Source organism: Lepisosteus oculatus, chromosome 8 (assembly GCF_040954835.1).
Source record: "Lepisosteus oculatus isolate fLepOcu1 chromosome 8, fLepOcu1.hap2, whole genome shotgun sequence".
Classification (NCBI taxonomy): Eukaryota; Metazoa; Chordata; class Actinopteri; order Semionotiformes; family Lepisosteidae; genus Lepisosteus; species Lepisosteus oculatus.
This window is the reverse complement of record NC_090703.1, coordinates 35,633,822-35,650,414: the sequence shown is the minus strand read 5'-3', so window position 1 is coordinate 35,650,414 and position 16,593 is coordinate 35,633,822. Positions and strand designations below refer to the sequence as shown.

The following is a 16,593-nucleotide window of genomic DNA, read 5'->3' as shown; positions in this document are numbered from 1 at the left end:
CTGGCCAGAACTGTCTAATATAATCTTTAAATTATGGGTAAAATGGCTTTTAAAGGTCAAGTAGCGGCAACCATTGGTTTGTTTATTGATACCTTCCTTAATTATTTTATTTACCCCATAATACAGGGATACGATCCATCTGGTTTGGTGTCATCTAGGGTCATTGAAATGGGAGAGTCCTCATCTTCGATCATCATTGTTCCGCAGTACCCTAAAGAGAGATAAAATAAGCCAAATGATAGATATGCCTGAAGAAGAAATTGCTTCAACACGCTACCAATACCACAGGTTCTTGACAGCTGACAGCTGGATGACATCTTTGGACACTAGCAAACTAAACAAGCAAGATGGGCTGAATTGCTTCTTTTCATTTGTAAACTCATGCAATGTGGTTCTACCTTGAGGTAACCAGTGAATGAAATGCTGTGCCTATTCTTTATATTTACCTGCAACAAAGTAAAAAATCTGTTTTTTATGGTGGGAATTAAATTTAATGAAAATTATTAACTGAAATTTAGGATGGATAACGCCAAGAAGTCAATCCCATCCAGCTGCTCCTAATCATAATTATTACTAAAAATATCTACAGTTTATACTGTATATCTAATACGATACTTCTTTTTACATTTGTCTCATGCAACCTTCCTCTTCCGCATCTCCACCTTGCAGCTTCCACTTGGTTTACTCCTATCTGAATGGGGGTCCAGGCGACCTCATCCTGCGGCTGGAGGGCCGCCCCTAAACCGTGAGTTAAGCCAAAATTCTCCGTCCATTTTCTAAACCATTTTATCCCATACAGGGTTGCAGGGGACACAGTAGCCTAACCTGGCAAGCAATGGGTGCATGATTGGATACATTCAGGATGGGGAGGCCTTTCCATAGCAGGGCACACCCAGACATAAACACGTACACACACTCACGCTAGGGCCAATTTTTCCCTGAGGCCAATTAACTTACCAGTATGTCTTTGGACCAAAGCACCATGGGTGGAAACCAAAGCACCTGGAGAAAACCCATACGAACATGGGTAGAACATACAAAGTCCATGCAGATAGCACGCCAGCAACTGAAGCCAGGACCCCAGTGCTGCAAGGCAGCAATGCTAACCACAGCACCACTATGCACCCCAGCCAAAACTATCCTACATTCACAAAGCATCCGATTCTTGGAGGTTGTTGTCCCTCATGAACCGTATTTATCACCCAAGGCTTATCTTTTCTTTCTAAGTTTTTTAACATATATGTTACAGCTTATATCACACAGAAACATGTTTTCCAGTGTTTCTCCCTGTTTCTGCTGCACAGATTTCTTACCCTTCTCTCTCCAGAAGGTCCTCTTGTAGTACATCATGCATTTAATGATGGACCCCATTGGGACTCTTTGGATCATTTGGTTTCTCACTGGAGGCAGCTGGGGCTCATAATGCAAACTCATGCTCAGCCCTGGTGGAATAGCACTGATGGCATAGGCTGCCTTAAAAGATATGGAACAGCAACAAACGACAGATTAAACAGATGACAGTCAGAGTTCTGTAACATAAAACTCAAACCATTTACAGGATCTCCCAGTTCTGCTCTGCTTCACACCTCTAACACAGGCTTCCCTTAGACCTCTGTATAACCACTGAGATGATGTTATGTTCTAAAAGGCATTTATATTTCAGTAAGTAAATCTATATAACATTCACTATTTGAATGCAGAACATGCCTTCTGTCTTTATAGAAGTTCATCATTCACACCCATGGTGTTTGATTCAACTGCAATTTTTGTCCACAGCTTTAAACAAAATAAAGACATGGATTTTAGCCGCAAACAAAATGTGAAAATTGCACAAAATAATCAATTACGTTTTAAAAATTAGACAAAAATGTTAAAAAGAAACTACTTCTTAATGCTGGAAAGAAGGGACATCATGGGTTGAAGACTTAAAATATTAATTCTGTCATTATTCATATGTTATAATATCAATATCTTCCAATATGTTTTTAATACAGCTCAGGGGCTAAGAAATATTTACCTTATTTCTGAACTGTCTATTTGCAACATCCAGTGCAATAATTGTGTATACCCACATTTATTTTTTTAGTACTGGACATGTTTTGAAAGTGCTGCCTACCTCATACTTATTTCCAGTTAGTGTTTCGACACACACACCAGCTGGAGTCTGCAAGAGCTTAATCACAGGCTGGTTTAGGTGGACGTTGCCCTTCAGCCGGTCTGCGATCCGTTCACTAATCTGCCCTGATCCCCCCATGAATTTTCTTTCCTGAGTGTGAAACAAAGAAATACATTAGGGTATTTTTGTGTATACTTTCATGAAAGACCTTTATGGACAATGGTTTGTACACCATCCATCTCTTTAAAGCAAAAACACTATAATTCATGCTGAATGCTTTACTGCTTCCATCATAATAACCTCTGTAGGTAATTTGCCCACTGGAGGAGTTCCAGAGGACATTTACTCCACAGCAATGCTATATATAGAACATATAAAACCTTGTTGCAATGCTCCATGTAACTTACATTTTATACATTATTTTATACCCTTTGTCGATGCTGTATGCACAATATATATTACCAATTGATAATGCTATATGTAGTCTATATACAGTATATAATACCCTGTGGCAATGATATATAGGACCAATTCCCTGTTGGAATTTTATAGATATAAGTACCCAAGCAGCAATGTTAGTTCCTTCACACATTACTATTATCTGTTACTGGGGAACTGGAAAAATGATGTAATGATGGCCCACTGATGTAATTTCTGAGTCCATAAAAGCACAACAACATTTAACAAGCACAGGATAGAATCATGAAAGTATTTAAAGGAGAACTTAAATAAAAACGTTTTTTTTTTCTGTTCTGTCATATCGTCATGGCAAGAGAAGTTTATAACTAATAATAGTTATGATAAATCTTTTTCACCAAACTGTGCTGCATATTTCTATACATATTTGTTACTCTTTAGGTGGATGTACTCACTGCAGTCATAAATAATTTAGAAAACAGATCACAGACCTGTCCTCCATTAGATGTTGAAAATATCCTTTTTGTCCCTCCACACTGCTTCACATACCAAAGAAACCAGAGCGCTGAGACTTCATGAGGTTCAGAGGTCACATTGACATTGACGAAGAGAGTTGCAAAGTTTTTTGCAGTCCTTAAATTTAAATATGATATCAGGCATTAGTGTGTATGCAGTTTTCACAGGGAAATTGGTCTTGATTTATATCTCATACTGTTCCTTTTCTATTCTCTTTTGTTCATACTTCATACTGTATGTGATTGCCACCGCCTCTATTTTAAACAAGGTGTTTTGAGTCTTTAATGACTAAATCAGTAAAACAATTACCTTGTCCAGCAATGTTTGTCAATTAGTTCTTTCATCGTCATATTGTCCCACTGTGTGGCATGTTGAGCAGTCCATGGAGCATCTGCTGGGATCTACAAACAGCAATCAGGATTACCAAAATTACTATTAAAAAAATACATTCATTTCAAAACTTTACCAAGGAACTCCCTAAATAAAGCAAAGTAGAAGCTCTAGTATTGTCAGTCAGTACCCAGACATAAATATTAATTGTCCAGTTGTGTACCTGCATTACACAAGTCAGCAATTTTGTACTTACAACCTATCAGATAGTCCCTTAGATTGTCTCTAAGGAATCTAGAAAATTCCTTACTGTGCTAAATTCCACTGTCTTCATACCAATTCTCTCCATGTTAAGATCAAAACTTATAGTAAATAGGCCAGGTATTCATTCACTTTTAATAGTATTTTTACAAAGACAGACCTTATAATTTCATTAAACAAGGATCAACTAGTAACTGAGCAAACCCTAGGGCACTAAGGACTTAGTGATTCCTGTGGTACCTCATATGGCGATATGTCATTAATGTCTTTGTTCAGTTTTCCATTTATATCATTTATCATTGTTCTATGTTGCAGATTTTCAGAACACAACTGATGGCATTATTGTCTGAACATCTGCCTTAAATGTTTTACAAAACTGCATTATAAGGTGGGCTATATCCCACAATGAACAATTTGGACACATAACTGCTCTGATGTCTCATTAAACATGGGCAATATTAAAGAAGTATTCTCTTCTCCATTTTTATAAATTAACACATTCTGTACAGAGCACACATCTTAGACAAATTACCTCCTTTCCCATTCGGTCCAGAGTCCTCCAGAGGTTGTTGTAATCCAGGTAGACGATGGGGTTCCATGCTGGAGGAAATGGCCCTCGAAATGGATACGTCTTACCCTGATGAAAAAGAAGGATTCTGGGTGAAGCTAACTAGGGTGGACTAATTATTTTGTTTAATAAAACTTGTAGTCCTAGCCTCAAAGTTTGTAATATTACTTTTTGGCACAGTCCCCTTTGACTTCAAGGCTTATGTCTCATTCCCATTCTGAAAGCGAAGTAACACTCTTCAGACTTTTCATAATTTCAGGCTTGCTCTGCCTATAAATTCACACCATGAAAGTAAGTATTGAGGTTTTGCAACAGATAATCATCACTTAGTCAGGAGAACACACGGTAGTTACTCATTCTGCAAGATGATGATTTATGTGGGATAGAGCAGTAAACTGGTATACAGTGCCTTGCACATTTTTCACATTTTGTTACTTTAAAGCTTGCAGCCATGACACTTTGGCTACTAGAAGCACACAAGATTAATAAGTCCCCAGTGTACAATGGTATCTTACCAACTGTACTCAAAGAAATGAGAGATGTTATTCAGAAGCCATTAAGACAAGACAAGTGTAGTACCCAGGGTCTGAAAAATTGCTAATATAGTCCCCATCCATAAAAAGGGTGACAAAACTGAAACAAGTAATTATAGACCAATAAATCTCACTTCTAATACATGCAAGATAAAGGAAAGTATTCTAAGAATTAAACTAGAGGATCATATATATGGAAATAATGTAGTAAGATGTAGTTAGCATAGGTTTAGAAAAGGTACGTCTTTCATGATCAACATAGTTCTTTTAACAAGCAAAAACAGTAATGGATTCACAATAGGGCAATTTCCCATTCACAAATGGGAAATTGCAGGCAGTAAGCATTCAGGGAAACATGAGTACAGTTTTTGGATTGAGAAATAAATAGAAAGAGTGTACAGATAAAGGGTGAATACTCACATTGGAGAGATGTGGAATGTGGAGTGTATTAGATCACAGGGATGATCTGTACTAGGACCACTGCTCTTTTTAATTTTTATCAATGATCTAGATTCCAGAATAGTAAACTAGTCACGTTAGCAGATTATACAAAATTAGGATCATTAGCTAACAATGTAAATGATACAAATTAAAGCTAACGTTAAATATTATTAAAAAATCTCATATCTTATGAAAAAGACTTCTGTGTTTATGTTGACACATTTACTGTCCATATAGAAGACAAAAAGGCAGACAAAATGACAGAATACAGTATATAGTTAAAAGCATAGAAGTTAAAACTGGGGATGTTATGGAAAAACTCAGCAACTCACTATTAAGGCCTCATTTAGAATGTTGTGAACTTTTTGGGTCACCACATTCTACAAAAAGCTGCTGCAGCGCTGGAATCAATCCACATAAAAGCAGCTACAGTAGATACAATGCATCGCTTAAGGGAATATCCCATACTGACAGGCTGAAAGAACTGAAACGTTTTAGTCTTGAGCAGAGAAGACTGCAAATGGACCTGATACAAAAATTCCAGATCTTCACAGGCATTGACTAAATTAATCCAGCAGATTTCTTCCAAATGAATTGTGAAAAACAAATCAGAAGGAATGGGTGCAAATGGCATGAAAGTGCATTTTGCCAGCAGCCATATCACCCTGCAACTCACAATTGGCAGCCCACAGAAGCGAAGCAGGTTTGAGCCTGGTCAGTACCTGGATTGGAGAACTCCTGGGAAAGATTAAGGCTGGTGCTGGAGGAGGTGTTAGTGGGGGCAGCAGAGTAATCTATGTGGGTCCTAATGTGCCAGTGTACTGACATAGACACTATACTGTAAAAAAAAGGCACCATCCTTTGGACGAGACGTAAAACCGAGGTCCTGACTTTCTGTGGTCATTACAAAATCCCAGAGTTTCATGAAAAGAGTAGGGGTGAAACTCTGGTGTCCTGGCCAAATTTCCCATTGGCCCTTACCAATCATGGCCTCCTAATAATCCCCATCTATGAACTGGCTTCATTACTCTGCTCTACTCCCCTCTGGTAGCTGATGTGTGGTGAGCATTCTGGCGCACTATGGCTGCTGTCACATTATCCAGGTAGATGCTTCACATTGGTGATGGTGGAGGGGAGTCCCCATTACCTGTAAAGTGCTTCAAGTGGAGTGTCCAGAAAAGCGTTATATAAGTTTAAGGAATTTTTATTATTATTTAGACAAAGAACAGGAGGGACTTCCTTAATCAACGGGTTGTAGGAGCCATGTTGTTCAAGATGATGCCCTGCTCTTTGAAGCCTTGGATCAATTAACCTCTAATTGCCAAACAAGCTAAATGGGCAAAATGGTCTCCTCCTGTTTCTAACCGATTTTATGTTCAAAGTTCAACTGGACAAGGAGGAAACAAAAGGGGTCTCCGTGAGCTGCAGAGTTCAGTGCCTGGTCATTAAATATGGCTTGTGTGGAACTAGAAAAAAACAAATCTGCATAGGATTTAAAACAAAGCATCTAAGTGATAATGCAAACATGGCAAAATGTTTTGTCAGATGAGACAAAATTGGCCAAATAATGCTGAAGAACAGGACTTAATGCATTTTTATACAAAAATTCGTATTCTATATTCTGGTCGCTTGCAGATTAGAATGGCATATGTTTAGCAATAATATTATTTATGGTACCTGAAAGTTTCAGGTTGTTGCACAAAGCTAAGGTATGCGTATACGTGATCTGACAACTGGAATCAATTTCCTGTCGTTAAACTCTGTTTATTTTTAAACTCTGTTTCTCTAATGTCAAGTATGATGGTGGCAAAATATATCAATGTAAGTTTAAATTTTTTCTAAATATTAAATGTAAAAAAAGTATAATCATTATTTAGTAATTTCACAAAATGGGACAGCAGCAGAAAGGATTGAACACTTTTGCAAGGCATGTACAGTATACTTGCTTCATTAGTAATATTGAATGAATTTTCTACCTGAACAATTTTGTTTTGGATTTATTTATACCTGGACAGTAGCTGGCTGAATGTGAAAAAGCAGCAGCACAGTTTAGGTGTCAAGAGTCCTTGATCATATTAGCATTTGTGAGCCTTGTTTCTTGAGGAAAAGCCTCACTTTAGCAGTCATTACTCAGTTTAAAAGACAAATAGGGTGTGTGTTTCAGACTGAAAAAATCCATGGTAATACCAGCTTTCTGAATTTCCAGATTTGCTGTGCTAAGTAATTTTGAATGCCTTTTTAAATTAAAATGTTAACCCCCCCTTATACAGAGCAACAAAAATTGGGCAAATATTATTTAATTAATTTGCATTGGGCAAACATTCTTTAATTAATTGCATTATTGTAATACATGCTGAAAAGAGAAGAAAGAAAACACAATGTTTTGTTCGTGGAGCCTTCTTCAGGTGTGGGAAAGACAGGGCAGTAAGCAAAGGTAATGTAGCGAGAGAACAAAAGCTGGGAGAGAGGAGGAGCAAGGGGCGGGAGCAGGGGACAGAAAGAGAGGCCAATCAGGAGGTGTAAAGTCAGGATAGGTGAAGTGAGGTGTGAAATGAAACCTACAATGAATAGAGAGAATTTAAAAGAAAAGTAGTCTGTCGTTAAGAGAAGGGGGAAGGTGTGATCCTAGCTGCAGGATAATTTTGGTTTCTGTAGCCTTTCTGGTCATATCTACGTCCTTATCCTCATATACGGTCACATGCATTGGGTAGTAACCAAAAGAATGAGATCCCAGGTATAAGCAGCAGAAATGAGATTTCTCTGTAGAGCTATTGGTTTTACTCTCTGTGACAGGGTGAGGAGCACAGCGATCTAGGAGGACCTTGGCACAGAGTCAATGCTCCTCTGGATGAAGAAGAACCAGTTGAGATGGTTTGAGCATCTGGTGAAGATGTCTCCCAAGCATCTCCTGCTAGAGGTGGACATGGTACAGCCTCCTAGAGACCCGCAGGCAGACCCAGGACATGCCTGGGAATCCCTAAAGCAGCAGCTGGAAAAGACTAGTGTTCCCTGCTCAGCATGGTACCATCACAACGCTCAACAGGAGTAAGCGGGTAGAAAATGGTTGGATGGATAACGAGGAATAATAATGAGTTGTATTTATATGACACCCTTATACCAAAGGATGCAAAAGCATTTAACATAGAGGATGGGACCTGCCAAGAAGTTTAAGCACATCTTGCTAAGGCGTGTCAGTTATTTTGTGCCAGCAGCTCCTCTACATAGCAGATCAGATGGAGAAGTGAGACATCGCTTTTGAATTAATCAGAAACTTTACTGTAGGTAGTCCAGATTGTACAGACCCAAACTGGAATTTTGCCAGACCACCTGGGTTAACTTGTCTTTTGGATGAGAAGTTAAACCGAGGTCCTGACTCTTAGTGGTCATTAAAGATCCCTGGGCATTTCTCGATAAGAGTAGGGAGTTATCCTGGTGTCTGGGTCAAATTTCCCTCCTCGGCCTTTACCTTGGCCTCCAAACTGTCACCATGTATGATTGGCTTCCACTTGCCCAGCGATGGACTGGTGCCCCATACATTAAACAATGTTAATGAATTAATTCATACTACCAATTTACACTTAATAAAGCTTTTCATATTTGTTCATTAACAATAAGTACTTAACGTAAACCCATGTCACCTTTCTCAGGTTTTTAAGGCTTTAAAGGAAAAGGCAGAATTAAAAAATTAATGCATTTAGTGAAAAGAGAAGCTTGAATTTTGTTTTCTGGGATTTCTCTTGACCTTTTACATCAAGCAGCTTTTAGATTTTCAAGTCCTTACATTGTGCACAAAGAAGCACAACTAATTGAAGATGACAGGATGCCTTGAGGCTTTCCTGACTGGTAGGTATCCATAGCAACAGAGAAGAGCAGCAAGAAGATATATTGCATGATAACAGAAGAAATCCGCTATTACCACTAGAGTATTACAACTGAAAATAAGAATTGAAGTATCCATATAGGATACTGCATTCATTATAACAGCAAAATGAAGAACTGAACCTTGTAAACCAACCATTCTATTTTTGCATGTAAAGAAAGCAGCACTTGTGTTTGCCAAAAACAAAGCTAGTAGCCATAATTCCCCTTGTGTGGGTTTTTTTTTGTTAGACTAGAATTGCTAAAAACTCAAGACAGTGTCGATAACAAACCTTGCTATTTCAAGTCAAATTGGGCAAGCAGGCCAATTGTAAGACACACTGGTGAAACTTATGTAATTTATGAGAGGGAGGTGCACCCAGTTAAGGAACATATAGGACATATAGAAATTTATTTATTTCTGTTTACCAGCATATGACAGAATATTGTGTGAGAATATTATGTATAACTGCTTAATTTCTGGAAGCCTATTTACATATTCTCTGTCTAATATAAAAAACATTTACAGTTTTACATTAGTTCATAGATATAAATGTTAAAACATTTGGCTCACAAGTTAAGAACTCAAATAAAACTGTTGCACCTTCAATCAATTGATTGGTACTGTCCTTCTGAATATTTGTACAGAGAATAAAACACTGTAAGATACAATATATACTGTATTATGTTGAGAATACTATCAATATTGAATATATAGTATATTTAGTATCCTATCAACCTAGCAAATTACATTTAATGTAAAAAAAGAAAAAATGACAATTAGGAAATTATTTTTTCCTAAGATCTTATGTTAGAAAGAGCATTTAAATATAAAGCACGTTTAACAATAATTGTTTAACAAATATTCAGATAAGGATAAGCACTTTTTGTAAGCAATTAAAAAGTTACACCGGTAGTGCCTATACTGTCTATTCAATTAGAAACTGCCATTTCGGAACAGAATATGGAAGATTTTATAGCAGCATGGCATCTCCTGTTAATTAGAATTTATAGCATTTACACAGTGCTTTTCATCCCAAAGGGTACCAAAATGCTTTACTTACAGTACTGGACACATTCCATATATCAAGAAAGTGAAGCACCCGTGTAAATGATGTATGGCAGCTATTATATACCAAGGAGAAATTAGACATTGTTTAACTGAATAAACTAAGGTAAAACTATAGGTAAGATGGATGGTAAAAGCCCAGAATGGAAATCAACCAGGACAACAGAGTTCACACCTCTACTTTCTGCAGTGGCCTACTTACATTTGTAACCTGTCTCACATGGAATCTTTCATGATCCCAGTTTAGCACCTCTAACAAAAGCTGACTCCTACAGTCCAGAGTCCTTGGTCACCATAATGGGGCAATTACAAAAGAGTTGGTCAAGAATATCTATAACAATTTTTAAAGGTTACAATTCAGATTTAAATTTGGAATTAAATGCAAAGCAGTGACAGAAAACTAGTGTGCAGAGTTTCCCAGCAGTTTTATCATAAACCTTACCTTATAATAATGAATGAGTCGCTCTTTCTCGTTTACTAAATGAGTCTTCACCCCCAGTTCTTTTGCAAGTCTCAGAATGCTGTTCTGAGTTGGACCAACATAAGCACCTCCAAGATCCACATATTGGAATTCAGACCCCTTTAAAAAAACGCAGTCATTTCAAATGGAGTTTTGCTCATAAGAAGATATTCTTGACCTATAATGTAACCAAACCTTTGTCTTGAAGGCAGATGTATGAGCCTTAAATTATTTAAAAGCAGCACTGCTAGCTTTTAGATATTGTATTAAAGATAATACTGTACATATTTTCCTGGTACAATATATAATATATTGTTAAAGTCTCCTCATACTGTACATACATCATCTCGAATACCAGGGTTGACAAGTTGAAAACAATTTTAAAAATCAGTACAAATTCCTACTATTATAAAATCAGATTTTCTGGAGAGACAATTTAAGACCAATTCAGAAACATACAGAGTGCCTTCACAAGCCGAGGAATATAACTATACATTACTTCAAACTACAGTAAGTCTTCAATAAACTTATTTAGGTGACTTTTCAACATGTGCTTTTCTATTAGAAGTATTTGACCCAGGTTATGACTTAGTTTGAATCGAGGCTGTGGCAGAGATTCCAATGTACAACAGATTTTGCAAAATGCTGGAGCTGCCAGGAGTATCCATGTCATCGTTACACAGCCCTGGCAATGGCAGAACCTGTGGACATCAGTAAGAGTACTGCCCAGTCTCCAGGGGACAATTAACTTCTTCCATTTAATTTATAAACTACAGTCAGAATGTAACAATTAACCAGTAGCACTTTAGTTTCTTTAGTTTATAACTGAATGAATAGTCAATTAACATGATATTAACAAACAAATAGAGGTTACTGCCCTGGTGAAAAGTAGAAAGAAAGAATCACACATCACTTCTTGTCTATTTCTGATTTCAGTGAGCGTACTGTATGTCCTTAAGGCTAGGGGTATTCTATGTGTGTATATACTCACTTTTACAGTCAACGTTCTCCCACCCACACGATCACGTGCTTCCAGAACCAGGACATTCAATCCAGACTCTTTCAGCAGTTTAGCAGCAGACAAGCCTAAAAATAATTCATCATCTGAGTGTAGCTGGCACCAACAATGAGCTAGAGATGGTAAATTTCAAAAAGTAAACTTTAATAAAAGGCTTGTTCTACATTGCCATTGGTCAATGGATAGAAAACCTAGTATATACTAAATAAAGAGTGAATGTTCCAACTTAGGTGATATACGGTAATTAGTGGGCTTCCACAAGGAACAGTATGGATTATTTCGATTCTGGCAAATCCGTTCAAGCAATGGAACGGAAAAAAATATGGATTAAAAATCCTGAAATTGAGGAAACCCTTAATCAGAATTAATGGTGGAACACAAACCAGAGAGCACAAGGGGACCTTACAGGAAGGCGCCTTTAAAACAAAACACTCAGTCATGCTATTGAAGCTGATCCCCTGACTGAAAAAAAAAACGTACTGGATGAGATCCTTAGATCAATTATGTGCTAACAACCGAATGAGTTAGATGTGCCAAATGGCCTCCTTACATTTGTAGACTGTTTTTTGGAGGCCTTAGGGTAAAAATTAGTAGATGACTAATGTCTTTTAGGTACATGTGACTCCCATTTGAATGTAATAAAAGGTAGCAGTGGTGTCTGGCAGGGATTTTATTATGATCTTAGCAATTTCCATGTTAACTTAATCAAAATCAATGACTGAAAGAATATTAATAAAATACATTTTGGCTGTAGTCTTTGCTGTTCATTTGTGTAATGTTTTCAACATACTGAAAAACATCTGCTGATTATTTTTGATCTGAAAAAGATTATATAAACAATCGTGAAAAGGTGTCAGGTGAGGAGTCTGCACATTTAACCAGGGCAAATCATGCCAGGTTGAATAGGATATCAATCTATCCATTTTCTAACTGTGTCTTTAATTTCAGGATCACAGGGAAGCCAGAGCCTATCCCAGGCACTAGGCAGGGGCATACAGATACAAACACAAACATGCACACACTCACACCAGGGCCAGCTTTCCCAGAAGCCAGTTCACCTACCAGTATGCTGTTGGACTATGGGAGGAAAACAGAGCACCTGGAAGAAACAAGTGGATAACACACAGCACCCCAGGGCCAGAATTGAACCTAGGACCCCAGCACTACAAGGCTGCAAGCACTAATCACTGTGCCACTGTACCACCTGCTAAACAGCATATATTATTTCAATTGAAACTGGCCAATTGTGTAAGTGTTCTTTCAGATTATGAAGTCATTTACCAGTCCACGTGAGAGATCATAAAAAATCTGTCAATTTGAAGGTCATTTTATGAAAACTAGAAACACATGTTCACTTATTTCCTCTATTCATGTATTTTTGCCTCAATATTATTTTTTGTTAGGTAGGCCTTAAGGGTCTACTTTTGGATTTATTTATATTTAAAATACTCCTTGCTGTGTCAGATTCATTTTTAATCACACAACCCCATCTCTTTCCTCCCTCTATAAACAGCTTTGGATTACAAATAACCTATGGAAATAACCCATGTAACATGCATGTGTTAAATGTTAAAACCTTATAGCACTTATCTCTGAATGTCCTGACATTTAATTTATCACCTGCTTAGATTTTTTTAAATGTTATTTCTTTTGCAAGTTACAACTTACACTGCATCCCAGAAAATATGTCAGGTTAAAGAGTGGCTTAACCATTTCCCTGTTAACGAAACCATATTTTGTTAGCCCTAATATATTTTCTGTTTCATAAAATCTAAATAACTTTGAATTAATGAACATTTTCCTTTTTGCTTTAATAAAGCTTTGCCTATTTTGGCTGTAAATGATTGTAGGCAGTTCCTCTTTTTCCATTTCTCAATGTCTGCTTGTCCTCTGTTGATTTTCTTCTATACATGTGTGTGTACTACTGATATATCATTCAATAAAGGCATAATGGAGGACTGTCTTTCAGGAAATTGTTCTTTCACTACTCAAACAATGAAAACAAGCTGGTGACTCAGCGAGAATATTAAAAAGGGGAGATGAAAAACTGAGCTGTGGGTTCCTATGGCAACTTCAAGAAGGTGTTTCCAGATAGTGATTTTAAAAAGAATTTGTTTCCAATGTTGTGTTTGGCTTTACTGCTTTTTTTCCCCTATATTAAGGTTCAGGAAGTTCAGAGCCCCAGTGGACAACCTTGGTTTTTTCTTTTTTTTTGTTTGTTCTGGATGTTCTTTTCTGTTTATTGAACATTTAAGATGTCCTTTTTAAGGGCTCTGTTGTCTGGTTCTATTTTTTATTAAAACAAATGGTGGAATATTGAGCCTATATTTCTTAACTGTTTGAAGAAATGGTGCTACGGAAAGCCACTCCTTTGACAGCATTTAATTTGTTTACATAGAGGTCAATCTTATAACCAAATATTAAGGTGTCTTTGTCTCAATCTTACCTTTTTGTTACAAAAAGGTCAATCTTACAACCAAATATTAAGGCGTCTTTGATGCCATGGGCAAACAGTTCAACATAATTTAATACTATACCAAAACACACTGAACACAAAATTATCAAAACACATACTTGATACAAACGTAGGAATTCACAGCTGGAGAATTCTATTGTCATCAATACATCAGCAAAATACAATTTTGATAAGACTTCTAAATTAACTTTAAAATTCAACAAAAACCTTAGGAAAAAGCTAGTCTGTGCACATAAAATTAAAAAAAGCAATGAGAACCTATTCTCACAGTAAAGAGTCTACCTAGTTCTTTAGCTCATCTGTTTTCATTTATTGCTAATCTTTAAACTGTGTGTGGTGAACAAAAAATGAATGCGTGTAATACTATTTAGCAAAGGCTGAAAACAAATTACCCCGAGTCGTTACCAGCTTCATATAATGTCTAAAAACCATACCTATCCTATTTGATTAACTCATTTTTAAGCAACCCTTGAAATAGGAAGGTACAGTATATTCATTTATTGTAATACAGAATTTATAAATCATGAATAATACAGACAGCAAGGGCAGCACCGATACGGTGCATTGCTACCTCGCAGCACTGGGGCCCTTGGCTCAAACTGGAAATCAGGGGTGCTTTAAGCATGGAGTTGCTTTGTTCTTCCCATGTTCATATGGAGTTACGCTAGGAGCTCCGATTTCCTCCCACAGTCCAAAGACATACTGGCAGGTTAAATGGCCTGGGTATGAGTGTGTATGTGTCCGTTTTTATGTCTGTGTGTGCTCTGTGATGGACTAGCATCCCTTCAGGTTGTATTCTGCCTTATGCCAGTTGCTTGAGGGAACAGGCACCGGCTTCCTCATGACCCTGAACTGGATAAAGTGGTTAGAAAATGGATGAATTGAAAATACAGCAGATAGCAACACTGTGATGACTTGTCATATGCAGCTTAATATAGACAAGATGTATGTTGAGAACTTGGAAGAAGATGATGTTGTTGGCCTGAACATCACCATATGCAAACTGCAAGTGCTGACAACAAAAACATACAGTTTTATGTTGATGACATTAACTAAAGTATTAGCATCACTGACTTAGTTTTTTTATAGTCCCAATAATTATTTTTACATTTGACCATGGCTAATGTTAATCTGAACAATCCTTTTTTGCCAATTCTAAGAGACGTAACAGGGTATTTTCTTACATCAAGCTAGATGCTAAATGTCAACATTGTGTTGAGTATAGACCTTATTGTCCATTGTGTGTACTTTCTAAATTTCTAAGATCAACTGTTGTGTATCAAATGTGTATTTTCCCTTTGTTTTCATTCTGTCTTTCATAGCAGTTTTTCTCCAACTTATACTCAAAATAAAATGCAGTTTCAGTCTTATCACAGAAAGTGTAAGACATTTCTATAGATGCAATGTTAACTTACATTGTGATTTCTAAATGCTAAAGTCAATATCAATCATTTCTATTCTATTAGCATAACTACTGTCAACATCATAGTATACAGTTATTAACTGGAAAGCAATAGAATAGTAGCTGATTTTATCTGCAGTTTATTTTTTTAAATTAAGGTTTTTTAAAGCAAGGGGCATGGTGTTCTATGACCTTACTGTTACGCATTACATTCTAGTATCCTTTTATTTACTTTGAAGCAAATAGTAAACATAACATCAACAAAGATCAAGTGCAGTGTTCTATGGAAAATACGACAAAGTAGTCTACAAAGTCAACAAACGATACCTTACCAGATAAACCACCCCCAATGACAATTACATCTTTCTTCTCAATTTCGGGTTTCTGCCCTTTGTCCATGTCTGCGGTTTAAATGTTTGCTCAGAAAGCAGTAGAGAGAGCACTGCAGAAGCCTACAGGTTTGTACAGATCTGTCTCTTCCAGTGGCTGAGCCACTTTATCAGTGTGCTGCTTCTGTAAAGGAGGAGCTAAGCCCATCTCTCACCAGACTGGGATGGCAAGGTGATATCTGATGTTCAGTACCCGTTCTTAATGGCAACTTCATCTGAAAAGACCTTTTCTATTATACACAGCTGTATGTATATATAATCTAATGTATAGACAGAGCGATTTATCAGGATCTTTGAGGTTTCATAGTGAAAAGTATACTAAATAATTTAAATTCTGTACAGTATTTACAGTCACATACCACCCTTTACAAAGTAATTAGCAGTTATTTTCTTCACTAGATCCCAATTTAGCAAATGTACTCATTGTCCTCTGAGGAAAGGAAGCTTTTTTCCATCATACTTTCCCATTATTATATTAGCTATTGTTGTTGTTAAGTATTACAAATATCAACATTATGTTGAAAATACTATTGTGAATATGTATCCTTTAAAAACAGGTAAAAATAAATCTGCAACCATGAACAGCATTCACATCAATTGGTCAGCAGCCTCTGGAATTACTGATCAGCATCATCTGTAAACTGTTCTTGAGGAACTGATGAAAAACACTAATTTGAGTTATGAAGTGAAAAGCAGCATACTTATTCCATATATACCCAACTTTAAGGGACACACATAA

General features: G+C 36.9%; 1 protein-coding gene across 2 annotated transcripts in view; it reads right to left on the bottom strand.

Moving 5' to 3' along the window:
* Nucleotides 1-16,535, bottom strand: part of LOC102698142 (amine oxidase [flavin-containing] B-like) — a 29,017-nt gene extending 12,482 nt beyond the window's left edge. For both annotated transcript variants that reach the window (XM_015351125.2, XM_015351126.2), the window contains exons 1-9: nucleotides 15,798-16,535; nucleotides 11,561-11,655; nucleotides 10,552-10,689; nucleotides 4,173-4,277; nucleotides 3,359-3,450; nucleotides 3,025-3,166; nucleotides 2,117-2,266; nucleotides 1,314-1,473; nucleotides 115-211 (exon numbers count right to left, since the gene is read on the bottom strand). In XM_015351125.2, the coding sequence (XP_015206611.2) occupies nucleotides 115-211; nucleotides 1,314-1,473; nucleotides 2,117-2,266; nucleotides 3,025-3,166; nucleotides 3,359-3,450; nucleotides 4,173-4,277; nucleotides 10,552-10,689; nucleotides 11,561-11,655; nucleotides 15,798-15,864 (1,046 nt within the window). In that variant the 5' untranslated portion in view covers nucleotides 15,865-16,535. The remainder of the gene's footprint in view (nucleotides 1-114; nucleotides 212-1,313; nucleotides 1,474-2,116; nucleotides 2,267-3,024; nucleotides 3,167-3,358; nucleotides 3,451-4,172; nucleotides 4,278-10,551; nucleotides 10,690-11,560; nucleotides 11,656-15,797) is intronic.
* Nucleotides 16,536-16,593: the final 58 nt, after the last annotated feature.